Source organism: Stegastes partitus, unplaced genomic scaffold, assembly GCF_000690725.1.
Source record: "Stegastes partitus isolate 25-593 unplaced genomic scaffold, Stegastes_partitus-1.0.2 Scaffold53, whole genome shotgun sequence".
Taxonomy (NCBI): Eukaryota; Metazoa; Chordata; class Actinopteri; family Pomacentridae; genus Stegastes; species Stegastes partitus.
The window spans coordinates 797,607-814,526 of record NW_007577784.1 but is presented as its reverse complement, the minus strand read 5'-3'; the positions used below and the strand labels follow the sequence as shown (position 1 = coordinate 814,526).

At 42.4% G+C, this 16,920-nt stretch overlaps 1 protein-coding gene across 2 annotated transcripts in view; it reads left to right on the top strand.

The window, feature by feature from the left end:
• Nucleotides 1–13,148, top strand: part of LOC103352820 (coiled-coil-helix-coiled-coil-helix domain-containing protein 6, mitochondrial-like) — a 94,898-nt gene extending 81,750 nt beyond the window's left edge. For both annotated transcript variants that reach the window (XM_008275485.1, XM_008275484.1), the window contains one exon: nucleotides 12,495–13,148. In XM_008275485.1, coding sequence (XP_008273707.1) covers nucleotides 12,495–12,518 — 24 coding nt within the window. In that variant the 3' untranslated portion in view covers nucleotides 12,519–13,148. The remainder of the gene's footprint in view (nucleotides 1–12,494) is intronic.
• Nucleotides 13,149–16,920: the final 3,772 nt, after the last annotated feature.

Genomic DNA, 16,920 nt, shown 5'->3' with positions numbered 1-16,920 from the left:
TATTTATCTATATTAACTTCTAAAGATTCTGTATATAGTAACTGAAGGATTTCCACTGCATTTCAGAATATTTCAGCTTCATCCTTGGAGTATGATTTGTAGTTTAAGCAGACGGGAAATCAAATTTGATTGTAACCAGCTGTAATTACCTGTGGTTGTATAAATAGAAATCAGATGTATTGTGCTCATCCGACATAAATGCCATCCGTGCTGGGTTCTGTCCTGGTAAATAAAATGTCAGCTCGAAGCGCCGTCTTTGCTTTTTAAAGCAGGTACGCAGCGGTCTAATAATGGAAATTCTCTTCTGTCTTCATGAGACTTTCCTGCTGAAATTCAGGTTTCAGAGAAGTCACACTTGTTGAGATGCTATGAATGAGATTTGAGGTGACGGTAAAGATGAGGAGCAATAGAAGACGGGGAGTAACAGGCTCGGTATGTTGAAGTCATGATCTACAGATGTGTGATTTTGGGTTGTTGACTGCTGAACATCATATTACGAGTTGCCAGTGTGGAATTTGGGAACTTTCGCATGCATGGTATATATATAAATATCAGTTTTTCGGTCTGCTCCTCTGCCCACCATCTTTCTTCAGCGAGTACCGTCAGAGTACATACTTCCACTGCACTTAGCCACGGCTTTGTAACACGTTGAACTTTCTCTCACTTTGTCTTTTTCTGCGAGGGATGTGACACTTGTCTCTATCTGCCACATCTCTTTCTGTTCCTCTCCTTCCCCTTCTCTGTGTGCTTCCCTTTCGCCGTCTTTTGTTACGCTGCAACGTGCGATCGAACGGCACATCAAGCCAGATCCAGAGCCTCGGTTTTCTCTTTCATCTGCTCCGTGGCCCCTTGTGGCCCTCAGACGCCTCAAAGCTTTCAAATGAGGGAAGAGTTGGGGGGTGTGGAGACGTGGAGGGAGGGGGTAGAGTTGAGGGTACTCACAATTACCTCCTGAGAGAGGCTCTTTTTTTTTATTTTTTTATTTTTTTTTACCAGCCTTTGTACCCGTCGCTCGCTGTACCCTGACCTTTCTGAGCGCCACCACTCCTGCCGGCTCGCGCCACCGGACCCCCCGCTCGCTCGCCCTCTTTTCGCGTTCTCCGATGGGGGTCCCAATAATAATTCAACACAGCCCCGCATTGTGTTCCGCTGAAAGCCACCTCGGCTGCATAACCAATTGGCACACTTAGTTGTTTTTTTTTTTTCCCTGGGTGCGCACTACACCAATATTCTGATCAGCATTTTATCGCCCCCTCTTGCATGTGCTTAAGGAGAGGTTTTGTGGAACCCAAGACCGCCAGCTGGGATAAGAGGGGACAACAGCAGGGCTTTTACGGTTGGTTTTTCACTGGCTTTTGTCGCCGCCAAACAGCCACAACATTATCGGAACAGTCCACTTTCTACCGGCCCTCTCTTTTGTGTCCCGTTGTCACTCAATCCGTCTGTCTCTCCACCTCCTCTTTTTCTTTATGATTTTCAAGCTTGCCTTTCCTTTGTGATTGCTCTCCAATTCACACCCTCCTAAAGAGATCGATTTTTTTTTTCTTCTCTAGCCTTTTTGTAAATAAATAAATACCAATGTGTTATTGTTTGCTCCCAGAGCTATGCTGACAAGTTCACTTTCATGTGAAACTTTGAAATTGCTTTTTTTTTTTTTTCATACTTGCACTGCAGGCATTTAAAATTCTTTGTCTTGCAAATGTACCAAAGACAGATTATTATTTGTATTCCAGTTAATAATGACCTGTGAATGTATCATTTATGGTGTTTTTTTTTTTGTCTTTTTCTTGTTTGTTTTTTTGTTTTGTTTTGTGAATCTTCCGTCTGACCTAATTTAAAGTTTTGCCTTGTTGCAGTTCGCCTGAGAGCAGTGTCTGCCGGAGTGGCACATGTGACCGCAATCTGTCAAGTTCGACTAAATATTTTCATTGGTCACACAAGTGCACCTGACATTTAGCAGGTGTGTGTGTGTGTGTGTGTGTGTGTGTCACCTGCATTGTGTAGTCGTCTGTTGCTGCAGCCGATTCCTCGTCTCCTCCGCCGTTAAACTGTGCTGTTGTGCCCCACGCTTTGACTCACAGGTGTTTCTGCAGTTTGGCCCAAAAGATTGAATCACTGCTGTTGTACTTGAGCTTGCTGACATTTTTTGTGCAGTTCTGCATATATTAGAGACATTCTGAGTCATTTTTGCCTTATTAGAGTCATTTCTGAATTACAAAAGTGTGTCTCCTTGAATGTTTTATTGTCCTTTATTCACGGTGTTGTTGTTATCACATTCTGGTAATGGTGTTTACTATAATTTGCCAACTTCCGGGGTTCTGGCAGTCACACACACACACACAGTGGTATTTATTCTTATTTATTATGCCACTTGTAACACTGTTGATGCTGCTATGTGGCGGGGCAAAACCATGTCAGGTTCCTCGTGGTTTTGGGAGGGGCCAAAAGGTTATTTCATTTGGAAGGAGTTAGCAGTAGCCCCCAGTAACTATTGCACTGTTGATCAATCAGTGATAAACCCATCTCTTTCTCTTACCTCTATCTTTTTCATAATAATAACAATTTAAGACTTATATGTGAGGGTAAACAAGTGGCTCCTCAGCTGTGTTTTAAATACATCAATGGAAGATGCCCGCCTGATTTCAACAGGTGGACTGTTCATCAATGTGGGTGCACAGAAAAAGAAAAAGCTCGTTCCCCGGCCGTCTTTCTGCAGACCTTTTGGTTGTGTCTGTTTGCACCAGCTTTTTCCACTGCTGTATAAAACATGTCGCGCCCGGTGGTTAAGGTTGCACACTCGGTGAGGTATCATGAAGATTTTATCGATACGAGTATCAATACTTAACAGTACTCTCATTGGTATTCTAGGGAGGCCCACCAATGCTCAGTGTGCCTCTCCCCCATTTGCAAAAAAGTGCAAACCTCATGTTAGATGCACTGGGAGGGAGAAGGAATTAAAGGTTGATTTATGGTTCGGTTTTTGGTGCGGGTGAGTTCTGCTAAGGACACTCTGTCGATCTCGCATGCAGTCAGTGCAGCGAAAACAGCGTCTGGATGGAGGCGCATGTGTAAAGAGCGATGAGTCAGTATATGTATAAATGCAGTTTAGGTGCTTCAAAACAGGTGACACGTTGGGTGCTAACAAGCAATATGTGATACACTTTAAAACGGAGAAGTGGTGAAGTTTTACACACTGTGGGACCACCACTGCATGAGACGGTCGAAGTTAATAACCGTGCAGTTGTTTACAGGGGTGTTAAATGGACTTGAGTATTCTGAGAACCCCTGATCCTGATTTTGATAAACATGATTATACTGTTATGCTTGGGTACTCCCCCAAAAGAAAGCAGGATACAGCTGCATGTATATGTCTTGTCCAGGTTTGTCTCTAATGAGAAGTACCTGGCAGCCTTCAGGCACTCTTTCCTGCAATGGAACTAGTTATACTGTTGTTTCCTCTCGCCTCATAAATGGTTGACACGACCGATAAAGGGATGTACGCACTCTGGGTCATTAAACTTTGTCATTACAACCTTGTCCCATCAGTCAAAGTTGAGTATCTTCGTCCGCCACTCTTCAGCCTAATCCTGCACGGTGGCAGCAGTTAAATTAATTTAAGGTTCAGAAAACAGTCACAGTAATGCCAGATTAAATTGCCGGTTTGTGCTGTAAACATCACACGCTCCAGTGGACACTGGACACAGCACACAATAATCAATAACCGGATGCTGGTATTTATCATTTATATGAATAACCTGAGATCTAAATAACCAGATTTGTCCGTGTTCCATGTAAACACCATGTCCCAGATATGATACAAACTTGGGTCGGACTCCAAACTGGGATATTGGAGTACATGTGGCCAATCTTTGATGATGACGTTGCCGAGCCACAGGGGTGATATAAACGCAGTACAAACAGGAAGAGACTGGGAGTGATGTGACGACGACAAACCGTGGAATGTCAGTGTAATTGAATGACATGTAGCGGTGGCAGGCTAAATAGCTTTTGTGGACAGATACCAAGTTAAAGTAATCTCAGCTTTGTGGCAATTAAGGCATCCACCAATTAAAGTGAACTGTTGATTGACACAGGATGTCAAACATGATGTAAGGCTAATGTTCTCACCACTTCAACCACATCAAGATGGACAAGTCTTTAACTAACCTGAGTTATACAAATGCTCTTACAACTCGTACAAGGACAGAAATCAAGAACGTGATACTTGGATCTGCATTTCTGCAATCATTGGTAATGGGAAGTGCTTTGTCTAAGGGAGGTACTCTGCAGTGAACAATGACGCCATGTTTTCTTCACTTCAGCTGTATGAACTGTCATACACAGTCACAGTTTTGCAGCATCATCATGTGTTACACAGCGGCCCTCCTCAGGTTGAGCTGAGCTTCACCATAGCTGTTGGGATGATATTTTTGCTGCTCGTAAATGACCGATTCATTTACTGACGTCTGCTAGAATGCATATGTGTGAGCTAATACCAGACAGTTGAGGCAGATGGCTGCCCTCCCTGAGCCTGGTTCTGTTGGAGGTTATCCTTCTCAGCAAACGGGAGTCTTTTCCCCACCGTTGTCAAGTGCTGGTTTAAAAGGAATCCAAAGGAAACTTTTTGGATTTGTAAGCTTTCTTTGTATACATTTTGTGAAGTCTTTACCTTACTCAAAGAAATTAAACATGGATGGATTGCGACTGTTGAAGCATAGATGTGCTAGTTTGTTTGAAAAGGTAATTATACGACTGGAGTTGCCACTTGCAAATACCTGTCTGCTACGAAGTAATGGACAACAAGTGAATCACGTCATATGTCGGCAGGACTTTTGGTTGAGCCCGCTGGCAGCCAAAGGCTAGAATAAGAATTCTAAAATGGTCACAAACATGACCACCTCTCATCTGATTGACTTTACACTCAACACTTCCTGTTGTTCCCAGTAACACAACCGCTAGTCTGAAGTCAATTAAATGTGAGGTTGTTGAGATACATTCACAGACAGAGATATCTTCATTTCCTAGTGAAATTACCCGAACTGCAAGGGGGTGATTATTAAATTCAAGTCAGGTAAGATGTCTGTTGTTCAGTCAGCCAGTTGAATGTTCATGTTAGCCACTTTCTGTTCCCTGGTAGGGGGATAAAGATGCTTAGAACCCACAACTTAACATATTGCATGACAGGAATATGCAGGTTTGAAAGCTGCAGATTTTAAAGGCTTGTCACCATTTTTGTGTGGATTTTTTTTTCTTTTGCAGTTGCTAACATATGTACTGTAGCTGTATTTTCTAGACCTGGCACCAGAAGCCGATGTCCTTAAATTGCCAGTGTACTCGTTTAATAGCTTCAGAAGCCCCCTCCACCCATACCTTTTCAACATCAGATTAGCAGGGCTGTGTCCAGTCAACCCTACAAAACTCTGATTGCTCAGTTTTCCCAAAGGAAGCAGCAATTCAGAGAACTCGAATCAGGCTAATACTTCACCCGTCTCTGGGCAGTGTGTATTAGACAATAAACAACAACAACAACACACTGGAGGAACATCACAAACCGCACAACTTGGCCGCGGTGTGACACTCGAGGGGGAAAAGGATAGCGTCTCGGTAAGATGTAGGTGTTTATGTTGGTAAATCTCCACTTTGAAACATTTTATGGTGTTTTTGACTTTAGGTAGCGGGGACAGCACAAGTCGATTCACTAATGCGTATCATCCAGTGAACTTTGACTGCTGATTACTGAGTTTGACTACTTCTTTTCAGAATCGATTTGCCCTTTCAGTTTATGACTAATTGAAAATATTCGCCGGTTTTTTCCTCGCCGTTCCTCCGGTATTGATAGAAGCGGAGGTCAGCTGATAATGGAGGTAGCCCGAAATGAACTTTGTTAGCGAAGTCAATCTTTATCGTACGTGTTCTCCCCCACATTCCCCTCCATCTCCATCCCCCAGCAGCGGAGTGGTCAGGCCTATCAACGGCAGAGCCTCAGCCTATCACCTGAGAGCTCCAATTGCCTGCCAGTCATCAGATAAAATGGATTTCCAATTGAGTCAAGGCTCCCGGGCCGGGTTCTGCAGAATGGAGAACAGGCAGACTTCTTCTGCTCTCCTACTTCTCCTGACTTTTTATTTGTTTTTCTCTTTCTATCTCCTACAGTGTTTGGCTCCTGTCCCTCTTCTTCTTCTTCTTCTCTCTCCAGCACCCTCGCTGTGTCTCTATAATCTGCCGGCCAGAACCCGCACGAAATGAAAGTAGGGCGATTGTATAAGAGCAGACCAGTAACGGTGTGTTATTGGCGGTTAAATGTGAAGTCAGCAAGTCTGCAGCAAGTCAGTGGCTAATTTAAGTCAGAAGTAATAATCGATTAGAGGAACCGCTGGGAGTTTGGATGCAGTGTAAGTGCACGGATACCATGTACAGAACTGGTTGGTGCTGATATATTTTATTGTTCGTGCTATTTTCAGTATCAATAAACCATTAAATGAATTTATTATTATTTCTATAAGTTATATTTAATTATACAGTAGGCTATCCTAAGCATTACACTGCAACATAATACATAGCCTTTGATAAATAAGCTCTTTACTTATTAGAAATTAGGAAACACAGCACACAATGTCCAGTATTTACTTTTTGGTTTTTATGGAAATATTTTTATAATTTTTAAATTCTGTTGCACCCGTCGCTTTATTCTTCTTTCAAGCCACGAGGCAGTTGTGTTTTTAATCTGTAATAAAACGTTCCAGGGGTTTCCTTTAGTTTTCAGACGGCTGGTTTCAGGGAGCGTGGGGGTGGTAGGGGGATTTGAAAATTTTGTTACCGCATTATAATATCTAGTTTAGCAATTTATTGTTTTCTTTTTTTTTTTAGCATCCTTTCTTACAATTTTTGTAAATGAAAGCTACGAACAATGACTGTACTCAGAGTTAAAAGCCCGTTCTTTTGACTAAAAAGATTGCACCCAATAATACACCAGTTAGTCACAACATGAGGACCACTGACTGGGAGCATGAATAACATCGATCATCTCATTACAATGCAATGTCCTGCTGGGAAACCTCGGGTCCTGGCATTCACGTTTTTGTTCCTTTGACACGCACCACCCACATAACGTCGTTGCAGACGAAGCACGCCCCCAATGGCACCGGCACTTCCCAGGTTCCCCCCGACGGAACAATGTACTTCATCTAAAAAAACCATTTGGCAATGACTCGAGGTACACAAAAAGGAAAACCAAGGCATTGACTTGTCCTCCGAACTCCCCACATCTCAGCCTGAGCGCCCACATGTGCAGAGACCCTACCCAACAACCCTCGACACCCAAAGGATCCACTGTGCCAGACACCCTGAGAGGTTCCATGTCTATGGCTCGACCGGTCCGAGCTGTTTTGGTGGCGCAAGGGGACAATAGTAGGCAGGTGGTTGACCTTCACTGAAACACAAGTTTAGATTAAACATGTTGTGCTACCAATAATCATGTGTGGAGTAAAACTAGATGAATCTTAAGGGTTTTTGGTCGATGTTTATCTTTTTTTAAGTTACCAAACGTTAACTCTAGTTCAGTGTGAGTTACACTACCAAAGGACACTCTCAATTATCGATCAGATGAGCTTTTTTTATTTTTTTCTTTTGGCCGTTTTGTGTTGTTGCCTTGAAAATGCCTTGACCAGCAGTTTCCATCAGTGTGAACACAGACTGTCTTTGTCTACCTGACAAACCACGTTAGATACAAACATTCCTTCAGTCACAGTATCTCCGTGCGACGTAGCTTCACCGTGAGTGAACATCTAAGCAGCTTGGCTATAGGTGTAAAATAGGCTACATTAGCTTTTTCTTCTCATTTACTGGCTGTCACTATTGTTAAAATCCACAGGAAATGTTCCCTAATCATAAAAAGTTTAAACATTTTTTGCTTAAAGAGGCGCTCCTCATCAAAGACTTGCAAGTTGCTCATCAGAATCAATAGTTCGATTATCTTGGCAATGAGCCGATCACACAAACGTTTGTCTAAACACAAACTGTCGACTGTCAGTTCGAGGTCAAGCCACCTTTCCTTTCATCATTTTTTTTCAGTGCATAAAACTCTCACCATTGCCTTTATATTCATTCTGGTTTGCTGCCCAAATTCCTCTTTACGTTCGCTTAAGGTGCTCCGCAGCAACACTTAGGCCCTGCACCTCAGCCTTTCTACGGGAGGGAAACCCGGCATTCACTAAAGCCAATTCAAGCCAATGTTTTTTACTACGATAAACATAGAGGAGAGAAGAAATAAGCATTTTGAGGTTTGCGTTTATTGTACTATGAATAACGGAGGGAAGGTTCAATGAACAAAAAGATCCGGGGTAGAACAGTGAAGGAGGGGAGAAAGTGAACAGACACTGGAAGGGAACAGAAGAATGGAAAAGCAGCGGGAGGTGAAGAGAGGGAAACCAGACGGATCAGTCATATTGATCATCCCGCTCTGTAAGTCTCTCTGTGGTTTTAATGGTTTGACTTTCGCAGCTGGAGTGAAATCTGCAATGCTTAGAACGGATACGGCGCGCTCCCTGCGCACACATGCGTTATATGCATGCACACAGTCTCTGTCTCTGTACCAGCTGGCTTCAGGTCAATGCACCCCTCGCCCTCAGTCAATTGAGCTCATTGCATTGTTCCACATGAGCTAACCCTCTTCCCTGCTGTTGTCCAGCCTCTGAGGCCAAGTGGGGCCGAGCTCGATGGTTTCTTTGCGCAGCACGCCGAAGCAAATTTACAAGAGGTTTTGGTGTTTGCTTGATTTTATGATAAAGAGCCTTGAACTGATTAATACGTGTAATTATTACATTAATTACCCTTTATAAACGCACATGTATTAATGGACAGCAACAGGAGAAATAACCAGGCATCACTTATTACAGTTCATTGAGAAGACGACATTCAGTTGATATACAGAAGAGACTTTTTTTTTTTTTTTCCAAAGCCAAACATGTCAGATTGATGGTGTTGCTGGAAAAATGTCTGAACTACTGAGCATGGTAAACATGACCTGCTAAATATCAGCTCCATTAACTGTACACGACATTGGCATTTAGTGAAGAGCCGCGAGCATGGACGCCTAATCTTGCTGTAGATAGCTGATAGAGTCAGTCTTTAGATTTGTTTTGTGGGTTTTTAAATCTACATTTGATGTTAACTTCACCTGTTTTCAGCTAATTAATGCAAGTGTCACGTTTCCACAATGTGCCCTTCAATTTCTAATCTCAAAATACTGCCAATGATAGTATAACGTCTGGTTTTAGTCGTCTTCTAAATGGACTGTTGCAGTGTTTGAGGCTTTAATTACCGTTGAGCTGCTGGTGTCTATGCCCCTTAAAGAATAAAACTTTCCCTATCAGTCTGTTTTTAGTTGTGCGGACCAAAACATTTGACCGCACGACAGCCAACACAGACATAATGTGAGACCAGGATTATTTTTTTTTGCCTTTGGCTTTCTCTCTGTGATCATTTTACATACATGTATGTATCTGCTGTGCTTGTTCACAGCACACAATCGCAAACACTGTCTGGATGTAGTTTGCACTGAACTGTTGATGGGTTTCACATCAGTCATAAAGTTTCCACCATCTCTGAATGTCTCACAGCATTACAGTTCCCACAGAGCTTTTACCTGCGGGCATACAATCAAAGCTAACAGTCGCATTAGCTGCATTAGCCACGCAACGTTCTAACACTGAGGATTGTGCTGTTGGTTGTGGGGACATTTCCATCAAAATAAATCCTCTGGGTCCTTAGTTCCTCAGATGCTGGGAGTGCATGAAGACTACTGTGTTCACTCTTGCAGCCAACAACAGAACAGCTGGTTTTGCTAAATTTTAGGTCAACGACTATTGATTCCTGTGTTTCCACATGAAACAACAAAATTCTTTCTGGTGTGCAAAGCTGGGAGGAGCAGTAAGGGTCTTAATACACCACAGCTTTTGCTTTATACCTACACGTATATAACAACCCCTCTCACTATATGAGACCTTTAGCTTCTTCTTGCATGATCCTTGCTTATCCTTGATATTCAGTGAGATGAGAAGCACACTTTGAAAGCTTTTACTAAAATGGCAAAGAAGCTGAACTGCTCTTTGATAAATACGCTGCATGTGCCTGCAGTGGAATGCATCGTATCTGTATCTTAAAAAAAAGAAAAAAAACAAGGTTAAAGCATTAGCATATCTCGCCTTGCATTTATTAGGATTCTGTGAGGGAGTCGTCAATGTGAAGCCTCCCTGTTGTAATCGGCTTATATAAGCTAGCTGCATAATATAATAGGCAGAAGCCATCTTATTAGATACTGCACTTATTAAAAAGCACGACCTCCACCTATATATGTGTGTATATATACATATATATATGTGTGTGTGTGTGAGTGTGTATATAAAAAGACCTTGACATTGAAGGCAAATAATCGATTACGACACACTCATTCTGTTTTGTTTAGACCATCTACGTAGCAGTAAACGACGTAGCTTTTATTGAACAGTTTAATAGGTTGCACTCCAAGGTTGTAGGAACAGACCTGCATGGTGGACAACGTCCGCTCAGATTGGTTCGTTTGTCATGTTCCATCTCTCTCAGAATCATCTTTCAAGGTGTTAATTGATTTCATGGGAGAGCACACAATCTGAGCGAACCACTCCTCGCGGCGCACGAGACAAGGTTGTACGGCTCGGAATCATTGTGTCAGACCCGCCGTCTCCTCTCCGGGACGGTATGTTGCTGGGCTTTCAAGGACCTCATTGATCTCTGGTTGAAGGATGGAGGTTGCTCTCCTTTGATCAGTTCTATATGGCTGTTTCCAAACAGGCAGGCCTGACGGGCCACGACTACTGTATGTTCGAGGTCGCTGCGTCTGCCTTGGAGGAACAGAATATCTTCATGATAACGCAGTGGAGAAGTGCCACAGATACAGCAGGCACATTTTTGAAATGTGGATATTATACAAACACAGAGCGTGTCTTGTTAGCGTTCGCTGACTTCTGGAGCAGTGTTTAGGATTTCGGCGGTGAGAGCAACTATTTGGAGGCGACAGCTGGTTAATATGTAGTCTAGAAACGTAGTGTTTTCCGTTGTCTGGCAGCAGAAACAGAAAAAGGTAAAGCGTCTCCGTATCAAGTGAGACAGTAGCAGTGAATGCAGCAGACCAGTGACTGGAGCCAAAAACAGCTCATGTCATGATGGAACCATTAAGAAAAACATCTCTCATCATGAGGTTCTGGATTATATGTCAGATAGAAACACTGATGTCGATGCCTTCAGTCTGTGCAGTGAAATTGATTTAAAAAATACATCTTATACCCTGCTGCAAGGTGGTGCAGTTGGTAGCACTGTTGCCGGTTCGCGTCCCAGTGGGGGCACCGGAATCTTTCTGCGTGGAGTCTCCATGTTCTCCCCGTGCAGCGTGGGTTCTCTCCGGGTTCTCCGGCTTCCTCCCACACAGTCCAAAAACATGTTGAGGTTAATTGGTGATTGTAAATTGTCTGTAGGCGTGAATGTGAGTGTGCTTGGTTGTCTGTCTCTAAGTGTAGCCCTGTGATAGACTGGTGACCTGTTCAGGTGAACCTGCCTTCACCCTAAGTCAGCTGGGATAGACTCCAGCCCCCCATGACCCTCGTGAGGATCAAGCGGTATATAGATAATGGATGGATGGATCTTATACCCTTGAGGCCTGTTTAGCATCACAGGCACTTTGCTTTCTTTTTAGGACCGTCTGTATCTGTATCCAACTCCGGTCCTCGTCAGCGACTCAGAGAAAACCTGCAGAACAGTAGCTCACGAGGTCCAGAGTTGGAGATCCCTGGTCTGTATGCTTTGGTGGAAACTTAGACTGACTTTACTAATCCCAGAGGGGAAATGTTACAGCAGCAATATTCAACAACGGGGTAAACAAAGCAACAAGACAACACAGAATATTAGAGTAATGAAGGTAAAATAAGATAAAAATATAGAAAATATAATATAGGAAAAGTCAACAAATTTACAAGAATATATGAGGGAGATGCAGAAATGTGCAAATGAACAGAAACTATGCTGATTCGAGGGAACAGGAAAAACGTTTGCTAGCCCATCAGCTGTTCATGTGTTTACCCTCATCCCTGTTTCCTGCTCATACTAAACATGCATCTTGTTAACAACCACCGTGTCGAAGGCCTGATGCGCTGGAAACAAAACGACACCACACACAGACTTCAGTTCAGAAGTTCTCGAGTTGTACATAATGTGTGGCGGTATGAAAAAGCCTCTGGAGTGGCGGTGTTGAGCTGACTAACACTAGTCAACAGGTTTACTTCTCTCCATTACTGAGATAATCCCTGCTATTACCAGAGCTGACCTTTCAGCCGTGGTCGGTTAAAGATGGCAAAGTGCACGACGCGGGGACAGTCTGTGCACCTCAGAGCATTTCAAAGGTCGGAAGGTGTGGCAGGTGTGCAGATGGACTAATTCTCTTCTTCTTTTGTTTCCTTTTCTCTCAGAACCTGCTGGTCAACCACGGATGAAGAGTGGGAGTTAAAGGGTAAAGCAGTTATCGGACACAGGCTTTTACTTTTAGGCGGCTAATTGCGTTCCTGTTTTCATTTGTCGGAGAGTTGATTTGCTTTTAGCATGCCTTGTTTTCAGAACTTTTTGTTACACTATTTATCCACCGTCAGTTGAAGCTGCTCTATTATTCTGCACTGCTATATTATACAGGGAGGTTTTTTTTGAATTTAGAAAAATAAAATAAAGAGTGTGCTGTGCGGCCATCTGGTTCATGGTCTGAGTCAGGACGCTTTCATTTCAGTCATTTACAAGATCGGCGTAGAGCACTTGTAGGGCTTGAGATGTAAAGATGCATTCAGGGCCACTCCTCCGTCGGCTGAATGTAAAATTCAGCTTACGTCCAAACCTCTGCTGCTTCCAAAGGCATGAAAAGAAAGAAAAGAATGTGAGGAGTGAGCTGAGTGGAGTGCGTAGGGACCGTCCTTGTTTTGATCGCTGGCTGAACGAAGAACGGATTCAGTTGTATTTCTTTTATGGTTTTGTATTTTGTTTTTTGAATGCCACAGGAATAAGCTCAGGTAATCCTGACTTCAATTCATCAGACCTGTGATGTATTACATGATTTTATTAAAACCATTTACAACCTGTGTGGGTCTTGTTTGTCAGTTGTTCCTCTTCAATGCCTGTTTTTAATTCTGTCTTTCATTTATTTTCAAAAGAAAAAAAAACATTGAATGTCAATGATGCAACTTTTCTCCTGTAATTTCATTTAAATACATGTTTCAATGCAGTTAAATATCTGAAAACCTTTTAAAAGTCAGACTTAAGTCAAGCTCAAGTTTACCAACACAGTGACAATCATCCTGCCACGATTAGCAGCCTTTTCCAATAAATTAACTACTTATCTTGATAACGTAGGAGTTTTATGACGAAGGGAGAGATGCTTTTGAAAAAAAAAAACACACACAAAAGTGGAGTTCCAGATGATGGAAAAATCCAGACACAAGTTTTGTCAGAATTCTAGATAATAAAAAAAATCCATCAAGAAGACCAGAAGTGTTGCATTCAGTGTCAGTGACCAGATTTCCATCCACGTGTAGTTTGAAATTTAACAGAATGTTCAAGAGAAATGCATAATTTTATCGACTGGAGATGACAAGACGATGCCGTCGAGGTCTGCTATGATTCTTGTGACCTTAAAAATAAAACGCGAAGCACCGACAGGTTGCTCGATAAATTTAGAACTTTTTTCCACCAGGTCTTGCGTATAGAAGTACAACAATGACAGCTTATATCTAATATTACAAGGAGCATAATATAAAACACCTCCGTTGGCTCATGTTGAATAGTTTTCACAAACACATCAGCTCCGTCTTCCTCCGAAAATGAATAAACGTACTTGAGTGTGAGTAAATTTATTAACAAAGAAGTTAATTATAACCTTCAAGCTCTCAGCTGAGGTTGTTCTTACGATGGTAAACGAGTGAAATCCTGGTATTTTTATTTTCTTCATTAACTTCAAGAGCTTTAGTCTCATCACTGCACATGGATCTGATGTTTTCATTCGTCTTCATTTTTAGCCTCTTCTGCCAAAACCTCAGCGGGCATTTAAAGGTATCACCCCCCTTTTTTGATAAATAATAATTTTAAAAGAATTATTTTTGTCGGCCGTGTCAGGTTCTGTAGCTGCTGCTGTTGTTTACGCTCCTTTCAGGAAGAAGACTCTCTCTGTGTCTGTGGTTGATTTTGTGGAGCAAAACAGTGAATGTGTTTAACACCAGGACTATGTGTCACTTTTCACGTTTTCTTTTAGTGAGCTCACATGTACGGTGAGTTTGTCAGACAACGGTGTGGTTTATGAAATCAGTCGTTTATTGGTGCAGAGCAGGAAATGTCACTGAAGAAAATGCTGGTGTTAATGGGCTGCGTTTTGGTCACTGTTTCATCCCTAATGCATCGTCTGACAGCAGATACAGAGAAATATGATTAAAGATAATGGTAATGTTTGCTACACTCAGAATTTTCCTGTTGTTGCGGCGATTTTGCCATCAAAAATCAAACTAATCCACCTTGTCTTCAGTTCCTCAGACGCTGGGAGTGCAAATGAGTGGCAGTGGTAAGAGTTTTCATATTTTCTAAGCTTTTTATTTCACAGCTAAATGTTTTAAAAACCACAATTAAATTGGATTTTCACAATATGAAACCTTCAAGGCTGCATCTCATCCAGTACGCTTTACGTCAGATTCAGTGAATATCTCCTCACGGTCTGCTGACTGACCACTCTGTGTGTGCACTAAACAGAACTCTACCATTCATGTACGGCCTTTACACTAAACGGGAAACAAAGAAAGTTCTGTGCACATGTGCGCATGGAAGGTGTGGTTCAGGGAGACTATGGTTTTGTGCCTTTACTGTGGAAATAAGCATTTTAGCATCCAGCTCATCTCCATTTACTAATTAGCTAAACGTCAAGAATCTCTCTCCAGAATCACAGACGTCACCTTTAATGCGTCCTGTTCAGTATGACTTATACACCAAGTCTTTCCAGTGCATCAAAGTGGATTTTATTTTCTACAGATACACTCACTTTCCCACCAATCAGAAAAAGTTCTCTGATTTGAAAACATTTATTGCTTTTCAGAAGCACGCCGACTGAGTTCCTTGTTTTTGTATCGGTTATGTATGAAAACAGGCTTTTTGTACTTGAGCACATTGTTTGACCTCCAGCGCGACTGATTCTGTGCCAGAATCACTGCACAGCCTGGCAATCTGTCACCGTGCACGGCGCTCTTCATCCATGGAGAGGCAGTTCTTTGTGTCATAAAAGAATCAAGTGCAAATAAACTAATCCTGTTAAAACTGTTTATCTGTTAGGAATAAAAGATCCTGGTTAATGCCAGCAAGAAGACAAGAACACGTGCAAAATCATTATGCAACAGCGATCAGTGATGAGTAGGCCACTGTTTGGGAGTTTTTGTCTTGCAAAACTTGGTGGTGAAACCTTTTGGACACAGTTTATGTGACTATTTCAAAACATGTCGACATAAAACCAGCACCGTTAGCCATCTCGTCATCCCAGACTAACGAGATGAAACCAATAAATGTCAAAGAGAATCGAGCATGTGATTAAGGATTTGAACCAGATCCTTTAAACCCTCTGAACCACCAAACCCAGATTTAAACGGCATGTTGTCTTTTTAAAAAAAAAAATCACCCAAATCACATCAAATTACCAGAATATTAACAATAAAAACAGAAAGAGTTCCCTAAACTGCTCATCTGTGAGGTGGTGTTTCTTTGGGAAACTGAACCAAATCTTAGCTTAAAATCGTGGTGTTTTATAAATATCACTTTATTCCATGTACCTCTTTAAAAAAAAATCTCAAAGTGTTTTCTTAACTATATTCTGTGAAAAACTAAAGTTACCTGTGCAGCTATTAGAGGCTCAGCTGGGTCAGGGACTCACCTGAACTACAGGCTGTGTAGACGCACAGCAGGTAGGAGGCAAGTCTGGAAACAAATTAAAATTATTAGGCGCAAAATATCTAATGGTACAGAGTCACTTTTATCCCCAGTGTTGGTAACACCTGTGGGCTCTTCTGTGCTGTTTTCACAGAGGAGCCCACAGTAAGTAAAAATGTGACAGCAGCCAAAAATGCCACAAACTGCTCGGGGTTCAGAGAAGGTAGAACTTGTGAAATTGTAATGAAGTTCATTTTGAAGTTCACCATTCCATTTTTTAGCAGTTCTTAGGAACAGCTGTGAGTCCTCCACCTCAGCCTGTGGGAAATAAAATGGCAATAATTAGAATGACAGAGACCATTGTCATCAGGCGTGACCTGAAATTTAATGAAAACGTGTTGGAAAAAAAGGCTGTTCCAACAGAAAGGCATTCACTTGTAAAAAAAAGAAGAAAAAAAGAATTCTTGACAGGAGAAGAAGAAATATGAGGAAGGAAAGCTGTATGGACTGACTGGTGGCAGCAGTGTGACGGCTACAGCTGGAGACGTCCCCTCTGAGGTGTACCCAGGTGTGCAATAATGTACTTGATTGACTTAATGTAACAAGTTTGACTCGAGTGGCTGCATTCTCTGTGCTCGGGGTAATTCTTCCTGAGTTGTAGCTTTAACATGCGTAGTGAGGCTGCTGGTAATTGGCTTGGACCACAGAGTTAGGCAGCCGATGCTCTGCTGCTACGCACAGTCGAGCTGTTGCACACACACACACACACACACACACACATTTGGGCACGAGCGGCCAATCTTAATAAAAGAAATGACACGGAGGTGGAGGAGGGAGGGCGGAGGATGCGGTCACGCAGATGTTGCTACGGTAACAGCGGCGAGCGAGGGCTGGGAGCTGTAAGGCGGCAGGTTAGAGAAGAGAAGTGAGGAAGACGACAGTCGACGCATTCAAATG